Below are 15,879 nucleotides of genomic sequence, written 5' to 3'. Positions count from 1 at the left end.
TGAACTATGTGAACATCCCAGGAAAACTGGCAAGTCCCAGGGAAACAGACAATGGTCCTAACTGGTTGCAATTAAATATCTTCTTTTCCCTTCCAACATTTTATTATGAAACATTTCAAACAGAGAAGAGTTGAGACTTTTATGGCGAACACCTACGAAAACAGATGAACCTGCCTTTCAGGGGGCGTGTCCGCAAACCCACTCGTCTACTTCATGAGTACAAGTAGGCGACCTGTAGACGAGGTGCACCTGCCCAGGTGAGCTTCGGTTCCGCCTCTGAGCATTCGTCCCTAGGCACCCGTCCTTTCCGAGAGGTTTCAGGGCAGCACGCTTCTCATCACTCTTCCGGGCTCTCCTCCCGGTACCTGCAGTGGAGTTCCGACTGTGGGTGTACTCAGCTCCTGCAGCGTGGGGGGTGCGCGATTCAGCTTTCAGCTAAGCCTGTCCCGCTCCCTTCTATTTTCGCCCATCTCACTGGATCTATGCACAGGCAGTTTAGACGAGGCAGGAGGAGCAGAAGAGGGAAGCGCCGGGACGCCAGCCAGGGTTCTGCTCAGGTGCCCGCTGGAGTAGGGTGCCTATCCAGGGCTGATCACGTTGGGGGCGGGGATTGGGGCGACAACAGTTGTGCTTTACCGATAGCTTCACTGGGGCTGTGCTGCAGAAATCCCCAATGAGGCTGTCCTCGCTGCGACAGAGAAATGTGCACCGCGCAACGGTAATACATTTCCAATTTCCTCTCTAGGCAAGAATCCTTCGTCAATAAAAACATATAATGTGTATCCCCCATGATTATCGATTACCATCGAATGCAAACAATGCATCTCTACTTTCTATCCACCTATTCCCTTCCCCTAGTACGAATAATTGCTCAAGTTTTCCGCCTTATCCTCGAGGAGGCCTGGCCCGCAGCTGCACCTGCCGGGACGCTCCTGCCCGGCCACAGTGCGCACGCGCATCTCTCCTGGGCGAGGTGAGTCCCGACCCCGCGGCCCCCCCACAAAGAGGCTGTGCGCATGCGTCGGCGCTGGGACTTCGACGCGCCGGGTCAAGGGTCAGTCCGTAAGATGGCGGCAGCATTGACCTTCTGCCGGCATCTGGGCCGGAGCGGCGCGGCGGCGCTTAGCCTGCCCCAGGGTGCCAGGTATTTCGGGGTGCACAGCTCACCTAGTGGGGAGAAGGTCACTCACACTGGCCAGGTAATTGATGGGGTGCGGAGGGCGCTTGAGTGGGCGGAGCCAAGGTCTGGCTCCTGGTCTTTCCCCTGTTCCTGGTGCCCCGGGTCCTCCCCGTGTCCTCCGATTCCTGGTTTCTGGGCAGGGATCGCGGAGAACCGGCAGCTGAGTACCGTGCGGGTCTCTTGTACGACAGAAGCACGATCGAGCTGTGCTTCCGTCGCACGCCATAACCTGTGTGGATTAAAACGGTTGCCGCGATCCTGGTTTTAGAGGCGTGTTTGTAGATTCTGTGGTCTCAAGCGTGTCCACGAACTCTTAAAATGAGGCTGTTAATCCAGAAAGTAGCTGTAGGGAGGCTTCCCATTGTACTCAAAACGACCGATTCTGTGGCTCGAATCTTGTAGAATTTGTGTGATACTAAATAGTACACTTAAATAACTTGAGAATCTGCTGCAGTCTAAAACACAAAGACAGTGCTAGGCTGTAATCGTAAGCCAAAGATGAGAGAGTAAGTACCTATAGTTTTAAAGTGTCATCCAGTAGATTTAAAGGGGACATAAGTCATGGGTCGTATGTGAAGAAGGGGTGTGTGTGCTCCTCCTCAGCCTGAATTTGCCTCCTCTGCACTCCCACTCCACCCTGCAGCCTTCCAGTTCAGATTATTGCCCGTTGTGATCTTAGGGATCTTGCTGAAAAATGTCTCTGGTCTCACAGCTATACTTTGCCCCTCATGTGTTTGATCCTGAATGGCGTAAATGTTAAGAAAAAAACTTTTCTGTAATGTTTACAATTCATATTAAGTGACCTCTTTCAGAATGAGGCTGTAAAAATCACATACGGTCTTTTTCTTTTCAGGTTTATGATGATAAAGACTACAGGAAAATTCGGTTTGTAGGTCGTCAGAAAGAGGTAAGTAAAAGAGAGGTAAGCTCTCATGAAACCTTTATATAACCAACAAGAAATAAAAATTAATATGTAAGATTTAAGTAATTTTCCCCAATTTGTGAGCTCCCTAGAAGGTTTGGAGTTCTGCATTTTTTCTAAATGTTAGTGTCTATTTCTGTGTCCCCTTGCCCAGAATATATAACAACATTTCCTAAGTGTAGTTCTGGTTTACATATAAATGAGAGTGGTCTTTTCATTTATTTACGTGCCTTATACTCCTGAGACCCTCAGATTAAAGTAAGTTTTGTCCTCCATAGTTAGTTTGAGTCACTGCTTCCTCTCAGTCAGCCTGTTGATTCTTCTTGGTAAGCTTCAGCTTTCCTAAATTGTATGTCCCCTTCCCTTTGATCTTGGTTACATTGTCCATTCCCAAAGTCTGGTTTTCTACTTCCATTCCTGCTTTGTGGGTGTCATGAGGGCAGGAGCAGTGTGGCGGAGATGAATTTCAGAGCACTGGATGGAGCAGTTCAGAGCAAATCGGTCCTGAGGTCCATCTTGCAGCCCAGCCCCCCGCTTCCTGTTTCAGCTCTTCTGATGCTTTAGTAAGCACCTGGGTCTGTCACAGGCTTCTCTCTGCTGCAAATTGTTGTGTGGCTCTGGTTTCTGATTGCCATAGCAGAGGGCAACCTGGAACAACTTAAAAGCAGAGCTATTGAATGCAGTGAAGTGCTGGCGGTGTTGCAATCTCTTATTAGCCTTTCTCTCTGTCAGCTCTCCTGAACTAGCTGATCCTTAACCGCTCTCCCAGCTTGGGGTCTCTGGGGCCTTTTCCTGTTCGGGATCATGCGTGTCCAAGGGCACATCCTCAAGTTGTGAAGGTGCACAGCACATCTGTAAAGGATGAGTTAGCATTCTGCACTGGCTGTTATTACAACAGAAATTTGGCATTTAGTCGTACTTCAAAATTATTTTTGTTTTCAAGGGATATTACTGTTTTGGAAAATTTTAGGTATACCTGGAAAATTGCATAGGAAGTACAGTTTCCATATGTCCCTCACACTATTCCCCTGTCATTAATATCTGGCGTTAGTGTGCTACATTTTTTACAAGTGATTGATATAAACATTGGGTGAGTATTGGTACATTAGTATCAACTCAAGACCATAGTTTATAATAGGGTTTACCCTTTGTTGTACATTCTGTGGGTCTTGATGAATGTTTGGAGTCTTGTATTCACCGTTACAGTATCATACAGAGTAGTTTTATTGCTCAGCAAACCCTCTGTTCTACCTAATCATCCCTGCTTTTGAGCATTTTCTCCAAACTTACGTAGTTTAAAACTTAATTTGGATGAAAACATCAGTTTTTACTGTGATTTTAAAATTATATATGTGTGTATATACGTGTATGTGTAGCTAAATACAATTATTGGTATTAGTGCTAAAAACACCTGATATTTTAAATAATTTAACTGGGGCTTTTAGTTTATGTTAAACTTGTAAATTTCCATTAATTACAATGGAAAATTAGAATTAATTAAATTAAGGTTAAAATTTTACAGAACATCGATTATTCAACCAGGTTATTATTTCATTTTTTACTAGTTTTAATATTTTGTAGAATTTATATTTTATCTTTAATGGATTTAATCTTAATTTGACATAAGGGAGTAAACTCTCCATAGGAACTATCACTCCCTAAAACATGAGTTTAAAAAATACAACAGCTTAAAAGTGAATAATTTAAACCTAAATATTTTTAGGCCCAGATGAATTTATCAAGAAGTAAACACTAAGAGAGGTTCATATATATATATATATATATATATATATATATTGTGTTAGTGACCTGGAGGACTAATTTTTACACTGTCTGGGCAATTTAGGGTTTGTGATACACTGTATACTTATGAAAACACTATGTTTACCACTAATGGGAAGCATACAGGATGCTGTGATGTGTGTTCTGTACTGATCTCGTAAGGTCCAGTAATGCTTCTTTCTTTCCCATGTCCTTTTCTGGGGCAGGGCAGCATAGCGCAGCCCTGAATTTAGCAGAATCCGAAGGTGGGTGATGAATGTGCGCTGTGACTGGGCATTGACTCCTGGGCTCTTTGTTTTCCTGCAGTTGAGTAGAGTCCCAGAATGTTAATCATGGGAGGTCGGGGTTGCCCTGGAGCTGCAGTTCTGAATGACAGGGGCAGTCCTGTGTCAGTCTCAGGCATCAGGCATCAGCTGCCCTTCCCACAGGAGACAGCCAGTCTCTTGGACTGCGTGATGGGAGTTTGTCAGTGTGGGCTTTGTGACACATTTGTCACTGAGGTAGATACTGTATTATTTATACCCTGAGGCTTCTTTGTATGGCATGTGGCTCCATCTGCAGTGGAGGTGAGTGGGCTATCACTCACTGTATAGCCCGCTATAAGGTGTGGTGTAAGGAGAGCAGAAGACCTTGGCGAGGCACTGTGTTGAAAGGAGCTTGTAAAACAACGCGGTGACAGCACTGCATGCTTGTGGTGTTTCTTTTAATGTTGATGCATTTTCCACTCACTTTCTGCTGTGTTTCTGGAAATAGAACTTTAAGGAAGAATGTTTCAAAATCATAATCTGTAACTGATAAAACTTCTGAGAAAGAATTAAACATTTCCAATATGTCATTCACATTGTGTGGGTTCAGGGTGTCAAGAGTTCTGGTGGGGCTGTTTGGTGTCATCTGTGTTGGTGGCAGATGGGACCTTTTCTGTGTGTGAGTGGTGTGAGGGGCTCTGTCACTGGATTGTGGGTCCTCTGGACAGTCAACTGGCTTTGGGAAATGTTAATGGAACTTGATTGTGTTCTTATTTTCAAATTTTATTGAACTTAGATGCTCCCCTCCCCCACCTTATTTGTAAGGATTTATTTATGCCTAGTCTTGGTTTTCTTGTCTTCCTTAGAGCAGTAGGCCTTTGGTATAGGTGGGATTCTGGACACCAGGGCTGGAAGCCACATGGCCCCGAATGACCAGAACTGACCTGGTGCGGCAGTTCTTACCTGTAATGAAAACAAATACTAAGATTATTCCAAGCCCAAATCACAGACTAACCTTGGGCAATGTTTATTAATCAGATCTTTAGCCTCACACTGCCATCTGTCTTGTCTTTATTAAGCCATCTCTTCCTGTAAACTTGTGATGGCTTTTAGGAGACCTGAAAGGGGAAGAATGGCTTTGCTCCTCTGACTGTTGATCCTCTGTGTTGTCTGTTCCAACTGAATGATCCTCTGGCCTTCCGAAGAGGGTGACTTTCAAGATGTGGTGTTGCTGTTGTCATCTGCCCTGGGTTGGCTAAAGATGTGGAACAGATGCTGGGTTTAAGAGGCACCATGAGGCAAACTAATCCTTGGGAGCCAAGTATTGGCTACATAGGTTGACTGTGATCGCTGTAGATGGCTCCAGAAAGGAGGAAGCTTGGAGAGACACTGCTGGGTTTCTTCACAGGATGTGCAGTGCTTGGAGCAAGGGAGCCACAGCCCACATAGGGCATGAGTAGTGGGGCTCTGAGGCCCATTAGGGACAGTGAGGTTCCAGGTTTGGTTCTTTCCCTGTACACACAGACACTGATGCTTTAGTTCTACAGTTTCCCCAGCATCATGTGCTTTGTCTTTTGTGGTCACCGAGGACAGCTGTAATTGAGGCAGATACATCCAGGACATGTCTCCGATCTAGTGTGCCAAGTTTGCCACAGTAGGGCATGGTCAGAGAAATTATTTGCCCAGCCAGGATGTTTGAATTGCTGTTGTAACTATGCCATGGAGGGACTAGTTCAGTGATCTCCTCCTCCCATGTGCCTGGCCTCTCAGTTTTAACAGCTACCACAGGATACTTACCAACGCAGCCACACCTATATCTGCTGTGTTCACCAGCACCCGACTCCCCACTGTCTGTATTGTTTCATAGATCTAAAATTGACCATGCACACTTCCAGAATCATCTTACCTGAAACTACAGAGGTTCTTTCAATTCAGTACTCTAGGTGGCCTAAATATTCTTGGCTGTGTTGAATTTTTAAAAAATGTATAGCTTGGCCCTGCTGGTGTGGCTCAGTGGATTGAGCGCTGGCCTGCGAACCAAAGGGTGGCCGGTTTGATTCCCAGTCAGGGCACATGTCTGGGTTGCTGGCCAGGTTCCTAGTTTGGGGTGTGCAAGAGGCAACCATACATTGATGTTTCTCTTCTTCTCTTTCTCTCTCCCTCCCCCTCTCTTTAAAAATAACTAAATAAAATCTTTAAAGAAAAGATACATTTCTTTAAAAAAATTTTTCTTTTCAGCCCTGGCTGCTGCGGCTCAGTGGACTGAGCGTCGGCTTGCGAGCCAAGTGTCGTTGGTTCAATTCCCAGTCAGGGCACATTACTGGGTTGCACGTCAGGTCCCCAGTTGGGGGCGTGAGTGAGAGGCAACCACACAGAGATGTTTCTCTCCCTCTCTTTCTCCTTTCCCCTCTCCCTAAAAATAAAATAAAAAAAAATAACATTATTTAAAAAAAAAAATTTTCTTTTATAACTTCTTTGACTTAGAATTCAAATAAGTCTCATGCATTGTGTTTGTGACAAGTTTCTTTCACCTTTAGGTTCCCATTACCCCATTCACATGCACAGCCTCTTTTTGCATTTGTGACGTGTGTGTGCATCCCTGCTTCCCCCCTCCCATACACACACAGTCCCTTTTTGCAGTTGTGATGCGTCCAAGTTTCTCTAATCTTTAGGTTCCTATCATACGTGCGTGCGCGCGTGCACACACACACACTCACACATACAGCCCTTTTCTGTCTTGGACTCTCCTGTCACAGGACCCGGTGTTTCTTCGGTAAAGTCCACAGCTAGTCCTGATTGATTGCACTCCTTTCATGCTTTTTGGTGTCTCTGGTTCTCTTGAGTGTACATACTTTGATTGGACCCAATGCTTTGTCAGATTAGACCTAGGTTCTTTGTGGTAACCCTACGGGGCCGGTGATGTGGGTGCTTTAGGTCATCAACTCATACAGTCTGTAAGGAATGGTGTTCTCATTAGTAGCTTAAGGACTTACATTAAAAACAAAAAAAAACCTTTGGTTACCCTGAGGAGAGAAGAAGAAATGCTTGATTATTTCCCTTTCTTTACCAGTTTTAAAAATAATGAGTTGATTCCCTGTAATAAGGAAATTAAGTTTAAAAATATCATTATGGAATCATGGATTTTAGTGTATTTGTTTCCAGTCCTTTACAGTTATAATCCCATTGTTCCTCAAATTTCCCATATCCAGTTTATTCCAGATTGGGAGTGTCCCCAAGGGCTACCATTTTGACACAACAGTAGTTGTCTTTGCTGGCTTCCAGTCTCTCTGTCACAAACACATGTCTGCAATTCATCTGTAACATCTGCCTGGGCCTGGAACCAGCTATTTTCAGAGCCCTGGTTTCTTTAGTATGAAATGGTGACAGAGACAATGTGGAGTCATTGCCACTGGGTCATCATTGTTCCCAGTGGTCAGAACTGTGAAACTGTGTGTGTGTGTGTATAGAGAAAGGGGGATTGGAGAGAAGAGAGAACAAATGATAAATGGGCAGAATGTTAATAATCTGAGTCCAGGTAAGGACAAAATTAGAATTCTTTATATCTTCTGGTCAAGATGGCGGTGTAGGCAGATATGGCTCACCTCTTCTTATAACCACATCAAAATTACAACTAAAATATAGAATAACCATCACTCAGAATGATCAGAAATCGAGTTGGATGGAAGTCTGACAACTATGGAATTAAATAAACCACATCCATCCAGACTGGTAGGAGGGGTGCAGATGTGGAACATCTCGTGCATAAAAATCTGGGAGGCGTCCCAGCCCCACACCAGGCCCCCAACCCAGGGTTCCAGCGCCAGGAAGATAAGTCCCACAACTTCTGGCTGCAAAAACCAGCAGAGATTGAGTCAGTGAAAGAAACTTCTGGAATCCCAAACGGTTCCTCTTAAAGAACCCACACATGGACTCACCTTCTGATATTCACTTCTGAGCTCCAGCACTGGGGTAACAGCTTGAAAGGCACCAGTGGCATAAAGGGAGGAAGGAATTCAAGTGTCTGGCATCAAGGCAAGCAGAGGCCATAGTCCCTTTTCTAAACTCTTCCCCACAGAGCCACAGAACCGGCAAGCTGGTGCCATATCTGAAACTCCATCAACCTGGCTAACACTATTTGATTTGCCTTGGAGAGCCCCAGAGACTCAACCCCACCCAACTTATGGGCCCACCCAAGATGCTTTTCCATATGAATGGCTGGTCTTGGCTCATGCTGCGTGACTTCCTATGAAACAAGCAACAGCTGGCCTCTGATCCCCAAGCCTGGCACTAGCAGAAGCCAGCCTAGATTCACAACTTGGCTTTGCCTGGGAATCTCCAAGCCCAGCACAAGTAGCAGCCATCTCAGATTGCTTTGTATTTCAGGCAAGGTGGCCCCGGGAAATACACAGGAGGAGGCTGACCTTGGCCTGCACCACCTGGGAAACCCCAATGCCAGTGCACTCAGTGGACAGCTATAGACCATGCTGGAGCACCACCACTCTGCCCCTGCACAGCAGATTCTCTATGGAACATAGAGGTTGGTGGTCAGTGGTCACAACCAACCATTGCAGTCCCTCCTATTGACCTTCCAAAAGCAACCAAGGCTCAACTACAAGGGGAGAGTGTACTCAGCCTACCCAAAGAGCACACCTTGAATACCCAGTTTGGGTGATAAGGAAGGCTATGCCACTGGACCCTACAGACACCTGCTACATTAGGCCACACGACCAAGACACGGAGTCAAAGTAGCTCTAGCTAATACATAGAAGCAAACACAGGGAGGCCACTAAAACAAGGAGACAAAGAAACATGGCCCAGATGAAAGAACAGATCAAAACTCCAGAAAAAGAGCTAAACGAAATGGAGATAAGCAATCTATCTGATGCAGAGCTTAAAACACTGGTTATAAGGATGCTCGGAGAACTCAACGAGGACCTCAGCAACATAAAAAGATCTGGTCAGAAATGAAGGATACACTAATTGAAATAAAGAACAATTTACAGGGAAACAACAGTCGAGTGGATGAAACCGAGAATCAAATCAATGATTTGGAACATAAGGAAGGAAAAAAAACCAACCAGTCAGAACAACAAGAAGAAAAAAAGCCGAGAAAAATGAGGATAGTTTAAGCAGCCTCTGGGACAACTTCAAGAGGTCCAACATTTGTACCATAGGGATGTCAGAAGGAGAAGAGAAAGAGCAAGAAATTGGAAATCTATTTGAAAAAATAATGAAAGAAAACTTCCCTAATTTGGTGAAGGAAATAGACACGCAAGTCCAGGAAGCACAGAGCCCCCACAAGATGGATACAAAGAGGCCCACTTCAAAACACATCATAATTAAAATGCGAAAAGTTAAAGATAAAGAGAGGGTCTTAAAAGCAACAAGAGAAAAACAGTTATTTACCTACTTCCCATAAGACTGTCATCTGATTTCTCAAAAGAAACTCTGCAGGCTAGAAGGGATTGGCAAGACATATTCAAAGTCATAAAAAGCAGAGACTTACAGCCAAGATTGCTCTACCCAGCAAAGCTATCATTTAGAATAGAATGGCAGATAAAGAGCCTCCCAGAAAAGAAAAAACTAAAGAAGTTCATCATCACCAAGCCATTATTACATTAAATGTTAAAGGGACTTATTTAAGAGAAAGAAGAAGAGCAAAACTATGAATGATAATATGGCAATAGATACATGTCTATCAACAATTGAATCTAAAAATCAATCTAAGCAAACAAGAACAGAGACATGGATTGGAGAGCATTTTGATGGTTGCCAGATGGGAGGGGTATGTGGAGGAATGGGTGAAGGTGTGAGGGGATTAAGAAGTACAAATACAAATAGGTAGTCTCAGAATAGCCAGGGGGACGTAAGTACAGTATAGGAAATGGAGTAGCCAAGAACTTATACAATGACCCATGGACATGAGCAATGGTGGGGGATTGCCTGAGGGAGTGGGGGGGTTGCTGGGTGTAGGAGGACAAAGGGGGAAAAATCAGGACAACTATAATAATATAATCAATAAAATATAATTAAAAAATAAAAAATGCTTTGTACTACTGGAATTCTTGCAGCATTTCTGTAAATTGGAAATTATATCCAATGAAAAATTAAATGTGTGTATATACATTTAATAAATTGTGTATTTTGAAAGTCTATAATTATATTTAAATGAAAATGTACAGAATATAATTCTGCCTGTGCTGATAGTACTTGAATGTCTGTGGGGCTGGTTCCTACATAAATTAAATTTTAGGAAATGAAGTTTTTGTAATTGTACAAGGTTTTTTCTTCTTGTCCAGGTGAATGAGAACTTTGCCATTGATTTAATAGCTGAACAGCCTGTGAGTGAAGTGGAGAGTCGCATCATGGCGTGTGACGGCGGTGGGGGGGCTCTGGGCCACCCGAGAGTCTACATAAACTTGGTAACGTGACCTGTCTGCCTTTCTGTTCTGTCCTGTCCCTGCTCTCAAGTGGGCCCTTGCAGTGTTCCTTTGACCGCACACTGTCCCATTGATGTTGCCTAGAAAACCAAACGGCAGGGGCTGAATGCCGTGGCATCTTTTCAGATGTGACGTGCTGTGCAGTGTACTACTTAGTGTTACCAGCCCCGACTTCCCAGCTTCCTCTCAGACACGTTTGGAGCTGTGTTTGTTGATACATATGCTCTTGAAGCTAGAGAAGCGGAGGACTTGGGACATTAGAGCCGAGAAGGAAGCCACAGGCTAAAGCTCAGATGTGCATATGGTGCGTAGGAAAGGGAAGGGAGCTGGCAGGGCCTGCCACCGCCTCTTCTGCTGGTGGTGTGGGAGCTGGGACCCCATCCCTGTGGCAACCCCACCCATTCGAATCAGTTGAAGTGTGTGCCCAGGATGAGATTCTGGCTCTCCTGGAGGGATGGAGCCAAGGGCAAGAAGTGGCTGCTGTGCTGACACTTTCTGTCCTTGCAGTCGTCCTTTGAGAACCATGTGTTCCAGTGCAGGACCTGAGGCTGGGGGAGGAGCCAGAGCTGGACGTAGGGGCCAGAGCTGGACGTAGGGGCCAGAGCTGGACCTTGGGTCTTGGGCACCATTACAGTTCTTTGCTCAGTGATGATTCAGGTTTTACAGGTGTTACCAGCTAACAGTGCATTCAGGTTTTGTGTGTCCTTTGTGTCTAATCTCTTAACTATTAGATTTGAAGTAGAGTATGGAAATATGAGATCTTCCCTCTTGAATTTTTTTCAGGACAAAGAAACAAAAACTGGGACATGCGGTTACTGTGGCCTCCAGTTCAGACAGCACCGTCACTAGAGCAGACCATGCACCTGGGTCTTGGGAGGCTATGCACGTGAGCATTTTGTGTTAAAGTAAAACGGGGAAGGTTTTTGTGCTGTATGTGGGACGTCCCTACTGACAATAAAGGGCGTTGTCCACGATGGCGTTTCTCAAGTGTGTTTCTTTCACAGAAGGGACTTGTGAAAACGAATGTCACCTAGAAGTGTGGACTGGAACGGGGACCCTTCTTGCCAGGTGCTTCTGGACATGGGCTTTAATCCATGTTTTTATACTGGGCAACCACTGAGAGAAATGAAAGAAAACTACTGTTATCTCTTCAGCTACAGTTTCAGCTTCCTGTTCTTTACAAAACCTAGAGGTGCTGTGATCAGACATGGTGCCCCTAACCCACCGTTCTAACCTCCAGCATTAGATCTCCTTATAGGAACATATCCAGATATAGTGTTTAACTGACCAGGCAGCGGCTGCCTGTGACCAATGTTGGGTTTCCACAGTGCAGTTGAACTCCAGCCTCCCCACTCCAAGCAGGGGACATGGGGTCTGCAAAGACACCATCCAGTTAGGGTGAGCCCTGGGCTTCCCTGCACTGAGCATCTTCAGTCCTGAGGCTGTTAGGAAAGCAAATGTACTCTCCCTCAGAAACAGGGCTCCGTCCCTTACCATCTCCCTCATTCCCGCTCTGTGCTTGGACAGCAGGAGTCCTGGGGGCTGGAGAGGGCTCTGGGGCCTTGTGGGGCAGCGGGGAGCCTGAGGTCAGGGAACTACTCATAGGCTGTCATCAGACACCTTGCCTGACCTTTGTCATTGATTCACCCCCACATCAAAGAGCAGCTTCCCCAGGTCACAGTTCTGCAGCTGCCTGCCCTCCACGCTGTGGGTGTGTAGACAGACAAGTGATGAGAGTTCCAGATGTCACAGCATGAGCCCGAGGGGCAGGGCTAGGCCTCACTGAGGGCGCTCATGTCATGGCTGGATCACGGCCTATGTTCAATGCTGTCCTGAAGGGCACCCCAGTCCCCAGGTGGGATGCCCTGAGCCCCCTCTCCTCTGCCTGGCCATGCCAGGGGTCCCACTGGTCTGGACACTTGGGGCCGGGGCTCTGAGCTATGACTGTGTGTGTGTGCACTAGTTACCTGGTTTGATGGCAGCAGGTGGTGCATGCATTTTTCTATCCCAAAGAGGTTGGTGATTTACTGGGACCCGCAGACGCCTGGTAGTCCAGGGAGAGGTGTGCTGTTTTCTGGGGCTGCTTTCAGAAATTACTGTCACAGGGGCCAGAAGTCTTAACTCAAGGTGCCCCAGGGCCTCATGGGCTTCCCTCCCTCCGAAGACACTAAGGAAGGATCTTCCAGGCCTCTCCAGCTCCTGGTGGCTGCTGGCTTTCCTCGTAGATGCATCACTCCGACCTCTGCCTCCATCTTCACATGGCTTCTTCCTGTTTTCCTGTCTTCACATGGCCTTGTAGGGACACCAGTCATTGGATTTGGGGCCCACCCTAAGCCAGTATGACCTGACCTTATTACACCTGCAAAGACCTGATTTTCAAATAAGGTCCCATTCTGGGGTTCTGGGTGGACGTGAGTTTGGGGGATACTTCCTCCTAGAACAGGGCAACGGAACACATTCACCCCGTTACTACTCGCCCTTGGGCAAGTCTGACATTAAGATGGAGTGTCACTGCCCACCTTCTCTGCTGGGACTTGGCAAAGTATGCACAGTGGGACAGCTTCCCTCAGCGAGGAAGTATAATTGGGGATCCGTCCTCTATGAAAAAAACCTGAATAAACACAAAAACTAGAGTAATTTGTACAAGAAGGTAGAAAATTACACTTACCAGTTAATCTTAAGACATAAAAATGGAAGCAAATGGAAACCTATTAGAATGGGAGCATTCAAATGCAGCATTTCGTCAGCTGGACCAGATGCCCCAGAGGAGAGATGGAGGCCCCGCAGTGCAAGGCCTGGCTCTGCACTCGAAGGCGGTCGCACTTCCAGCTCTGATGAGAAGCCCCCACTCTAGGCGTATTGGTGCTCATGCAATCATGCAGTAATAAGGGCCAGTTAGTACCTGTGAGTCCAGTGAAGGGCTCTGATTGCAGAGCAGGCACGTTTTGTCCATCCCACTGTCTGTCCCCAGAGCCTGTTATTTCCTGGTTTACAGGTGAGCAAATAGAGGAGGGCTAGCCAGGTGCAGCTCTGTGGCCTCTGTTAAGGTCACAGCCTTGTCCTGGCCCCTCCGAGACCTCATCTGGATTGGTCTGAACACAAACCTATGCCCTTGCCCTCCCTAGCCACATGGACTAACTTTCCTCTTTTGGGTTCAGAAAAGAAAAGTAAAAATAACCCCTTGAGTTTTATGAAGAGAAAATGTATTACTTGTATTAAAGTAACCAGTTTTGCACAAATAAGTCTGTGTGCTCTGCACAGATGTCCCAACAGTGAGGTCACACCAGGGAGCCTCCCTGCAGCCAGAAGTGGCATTGTCAATGGACTCCACAGTGGAGGTCAGGCACCCTCCTCACCTCTGACCCTTGTACCTGGCGCCTGTGTCCCCAGACCCTGTCGGGGAAGGACGCCTTTACTGGGGCTGAACTTGCAGAAGCCAGGCTGGCTATGAATTCCACCACAGGTCCTAGTGACTTACATGGAAATGTGCCCTAAGTCAAAGGCCTATTTTTCCATTACAAATGTTTTTACAAAAGTCAAGTAACAGCTGAAATGAAGAGAGTAATTGTGCCGGAAGAGCCACTTGAAGTTTCCCGCAGGTCACTTGGGTTTCCTGCAGGAAGCAGCAATGCTCAGATGGGATGCTCAGATGGGACTGCTTGTCTCCCCACTATTCAGTGATGCTGTGTTTTAACAAAACATGCACACATGCATGAGAATGTTTCTAACCCAATGGGTGCTGCCGAAGGATCACTTTTGTAGCGAGTTCTTTTAGTGACGTGAACCTCCAGGAAATCTAATCCATGCTGATGAGGAGAGCAGGGGAAGTGATGTCATTCAGGAGTGAACTAATGGGCCACCAGTGTCACCGTTCTCCGTGGATGTCCAGATGTAGATGCTCGTGGTTTTCAGGCTTTTGGACATCAGGGGCCAGCGTAGGGAGGAGCACTATGCTCTCGGCTGCCGACTCCTGAAGCTGGGGAAGGTGTCATGAGAGACGCAGTGTCTGGGGGAAACAAGCACTTAACATCACCCCAAGGAAGTCTCAGTGTAGAATGAAGGTTCTTGTCTGGGTGGCTGGCCCTGGGCACACGTGTCTCTGGTCTCACCCACAGCAGCACGTGGGGAGTGGGGCAGAGCCGTTGGGGACCCTGCATACCTCTCAACTTGGCGGCCCTGGCTCCAGATCTCCAGAGTGCCTGGGCCACCACTCATCGCTTTGGAGTCTTTACCAGGTATCAGTACTGGGATGGCCAGCTTTGGCCTGGCAGCCTGTCTGGGGCCTGCACTGTGTCTTCTTTCTCCTTAGGGCATCGAGTACAGACATTGTTAAGGCCCACAGATCGACAGGGTTCAGAGGCCAAGTCCCTGTGAGACATGGGAGTGGACAAGAGATATGTGGGTGTGCATGGGGAAGGCTAGCCTGTGAGGTCACACCTGTCCCCATCAGGACCTCTCCACCCAGTGGAGTGCCAAGGGCATCTGCACTGGAACCTCCCTCAAGTCCAGGAGAGAGGGACAAAGGCCATCAAAGTTGTTTCAGGGATAGATACAGAGGGGGAAGTCACCAAGTGGGAAAAGGCGTCGGAGTTAAGGGGAAGGAAGGCTCCTTTGAGGAGGAATCTTCGATGTCAGTGAGGCAGGTGGTCATTGAGGGGTGAGAAGGACTGGGGAAGCTGGATCTTGGGGCTCCCCCTCTCTGGCCAACCCTAGAGGGTCATGGCAGTGGGGGCACAGAAGGGATAGGTCTGGTCCCCACTCCAGATGTTTCTCTGCTTGGAGTGGGCTGGTGAAATCTGCATGGTGTGGCTAGACCTCACCCTGTGTGGTCCCACCTCCCCTCCCCCACTACCCCGTGGAGTCTCTGCTTCTCCACGTCCTCTCATTTGATGATCCAGAAATGAGAAAGACCAGGAAACACACACACACACACACACACACACACACACACACACACACACTACATTTTCTTGAACTTTGTAGATGGAGAAACTTTAATTTCAGATTTTTACTCGATCCATGTTGTGCAACCCTTTGGCTTCTTATCCCCTGAGAGTCTGTAACACTGGGAACGTTCTGACTTCTGCTATAATGCTTTAGAGTGTGTGAAAAGGATTTAACTTCATTGCAATAACTTAATAAACGTGGAAACCATTTGTGGTTTGATGGTTTCTGCAGAGGCTGCAGAGAACCTGGAAGCTGCTGGGTGATCATTCATAAACAGCGCAGTGATGTGTTCACAGCTACTCTTACAGCCCACCTGGAAGAAATGGGACCCACTCGGGGTGGAAGCCTCTGTGGCCCTGGGGC

At 46.8% G+C, this 15,879-nt stretch overlaps 1 protein-coding gene across 1 annotated transcript; it reads left to right on the top strand.

Moving 5' to 3' along the window:
• Window positions 1-1,024: 1,024 nt before the first annotated feature.
• On the top strand, window positions 1,025-11,543 carry NDUFS6 (NADH:ubiquinone oxidoreductase subunit S6). The gene is made up of 4 exons (XM_090276247.1): window positions 1,025-1,199; window positions 2,034-2,087; window positions 10,429-10,551; window positions 11,353-11,543. The coding sequence occupies exons 1-4, from the start codon at window positions 1,068-1,070 to the stop codon at window positions 11,416-11,418; spliced, it is 375 nt and encodes a 124-aa protein (XP_090132373.1). The 5' UTR covers window positions 1,025-1,067; the 3' UTR covers window positions 11,419-11,543.
• Window positions 11,544-15,879: the final 4,336 nt, after the last annotated feature.

This window comes from Furipterus horrens, unplaced genomic scaffold, assembly GCF_987537825.1.
Source record: "Furipterus horrens unplaced genomic scaffold, mFurHor1.1.pri manual_scaffold_5, whole genome shotgun sequence".
Taxonomy (NCBI): Eukaryota; Metazoa; Chordata; class Mammalia; order Chiroptera; family Furipteridae; genus Furipterus; species Furipterus horrens.
The sequence above is the reverse complement of the archived record's forward strand: the minus strand, read 5'-3'. Positions and strand labels throughout refer to the sequence as shown.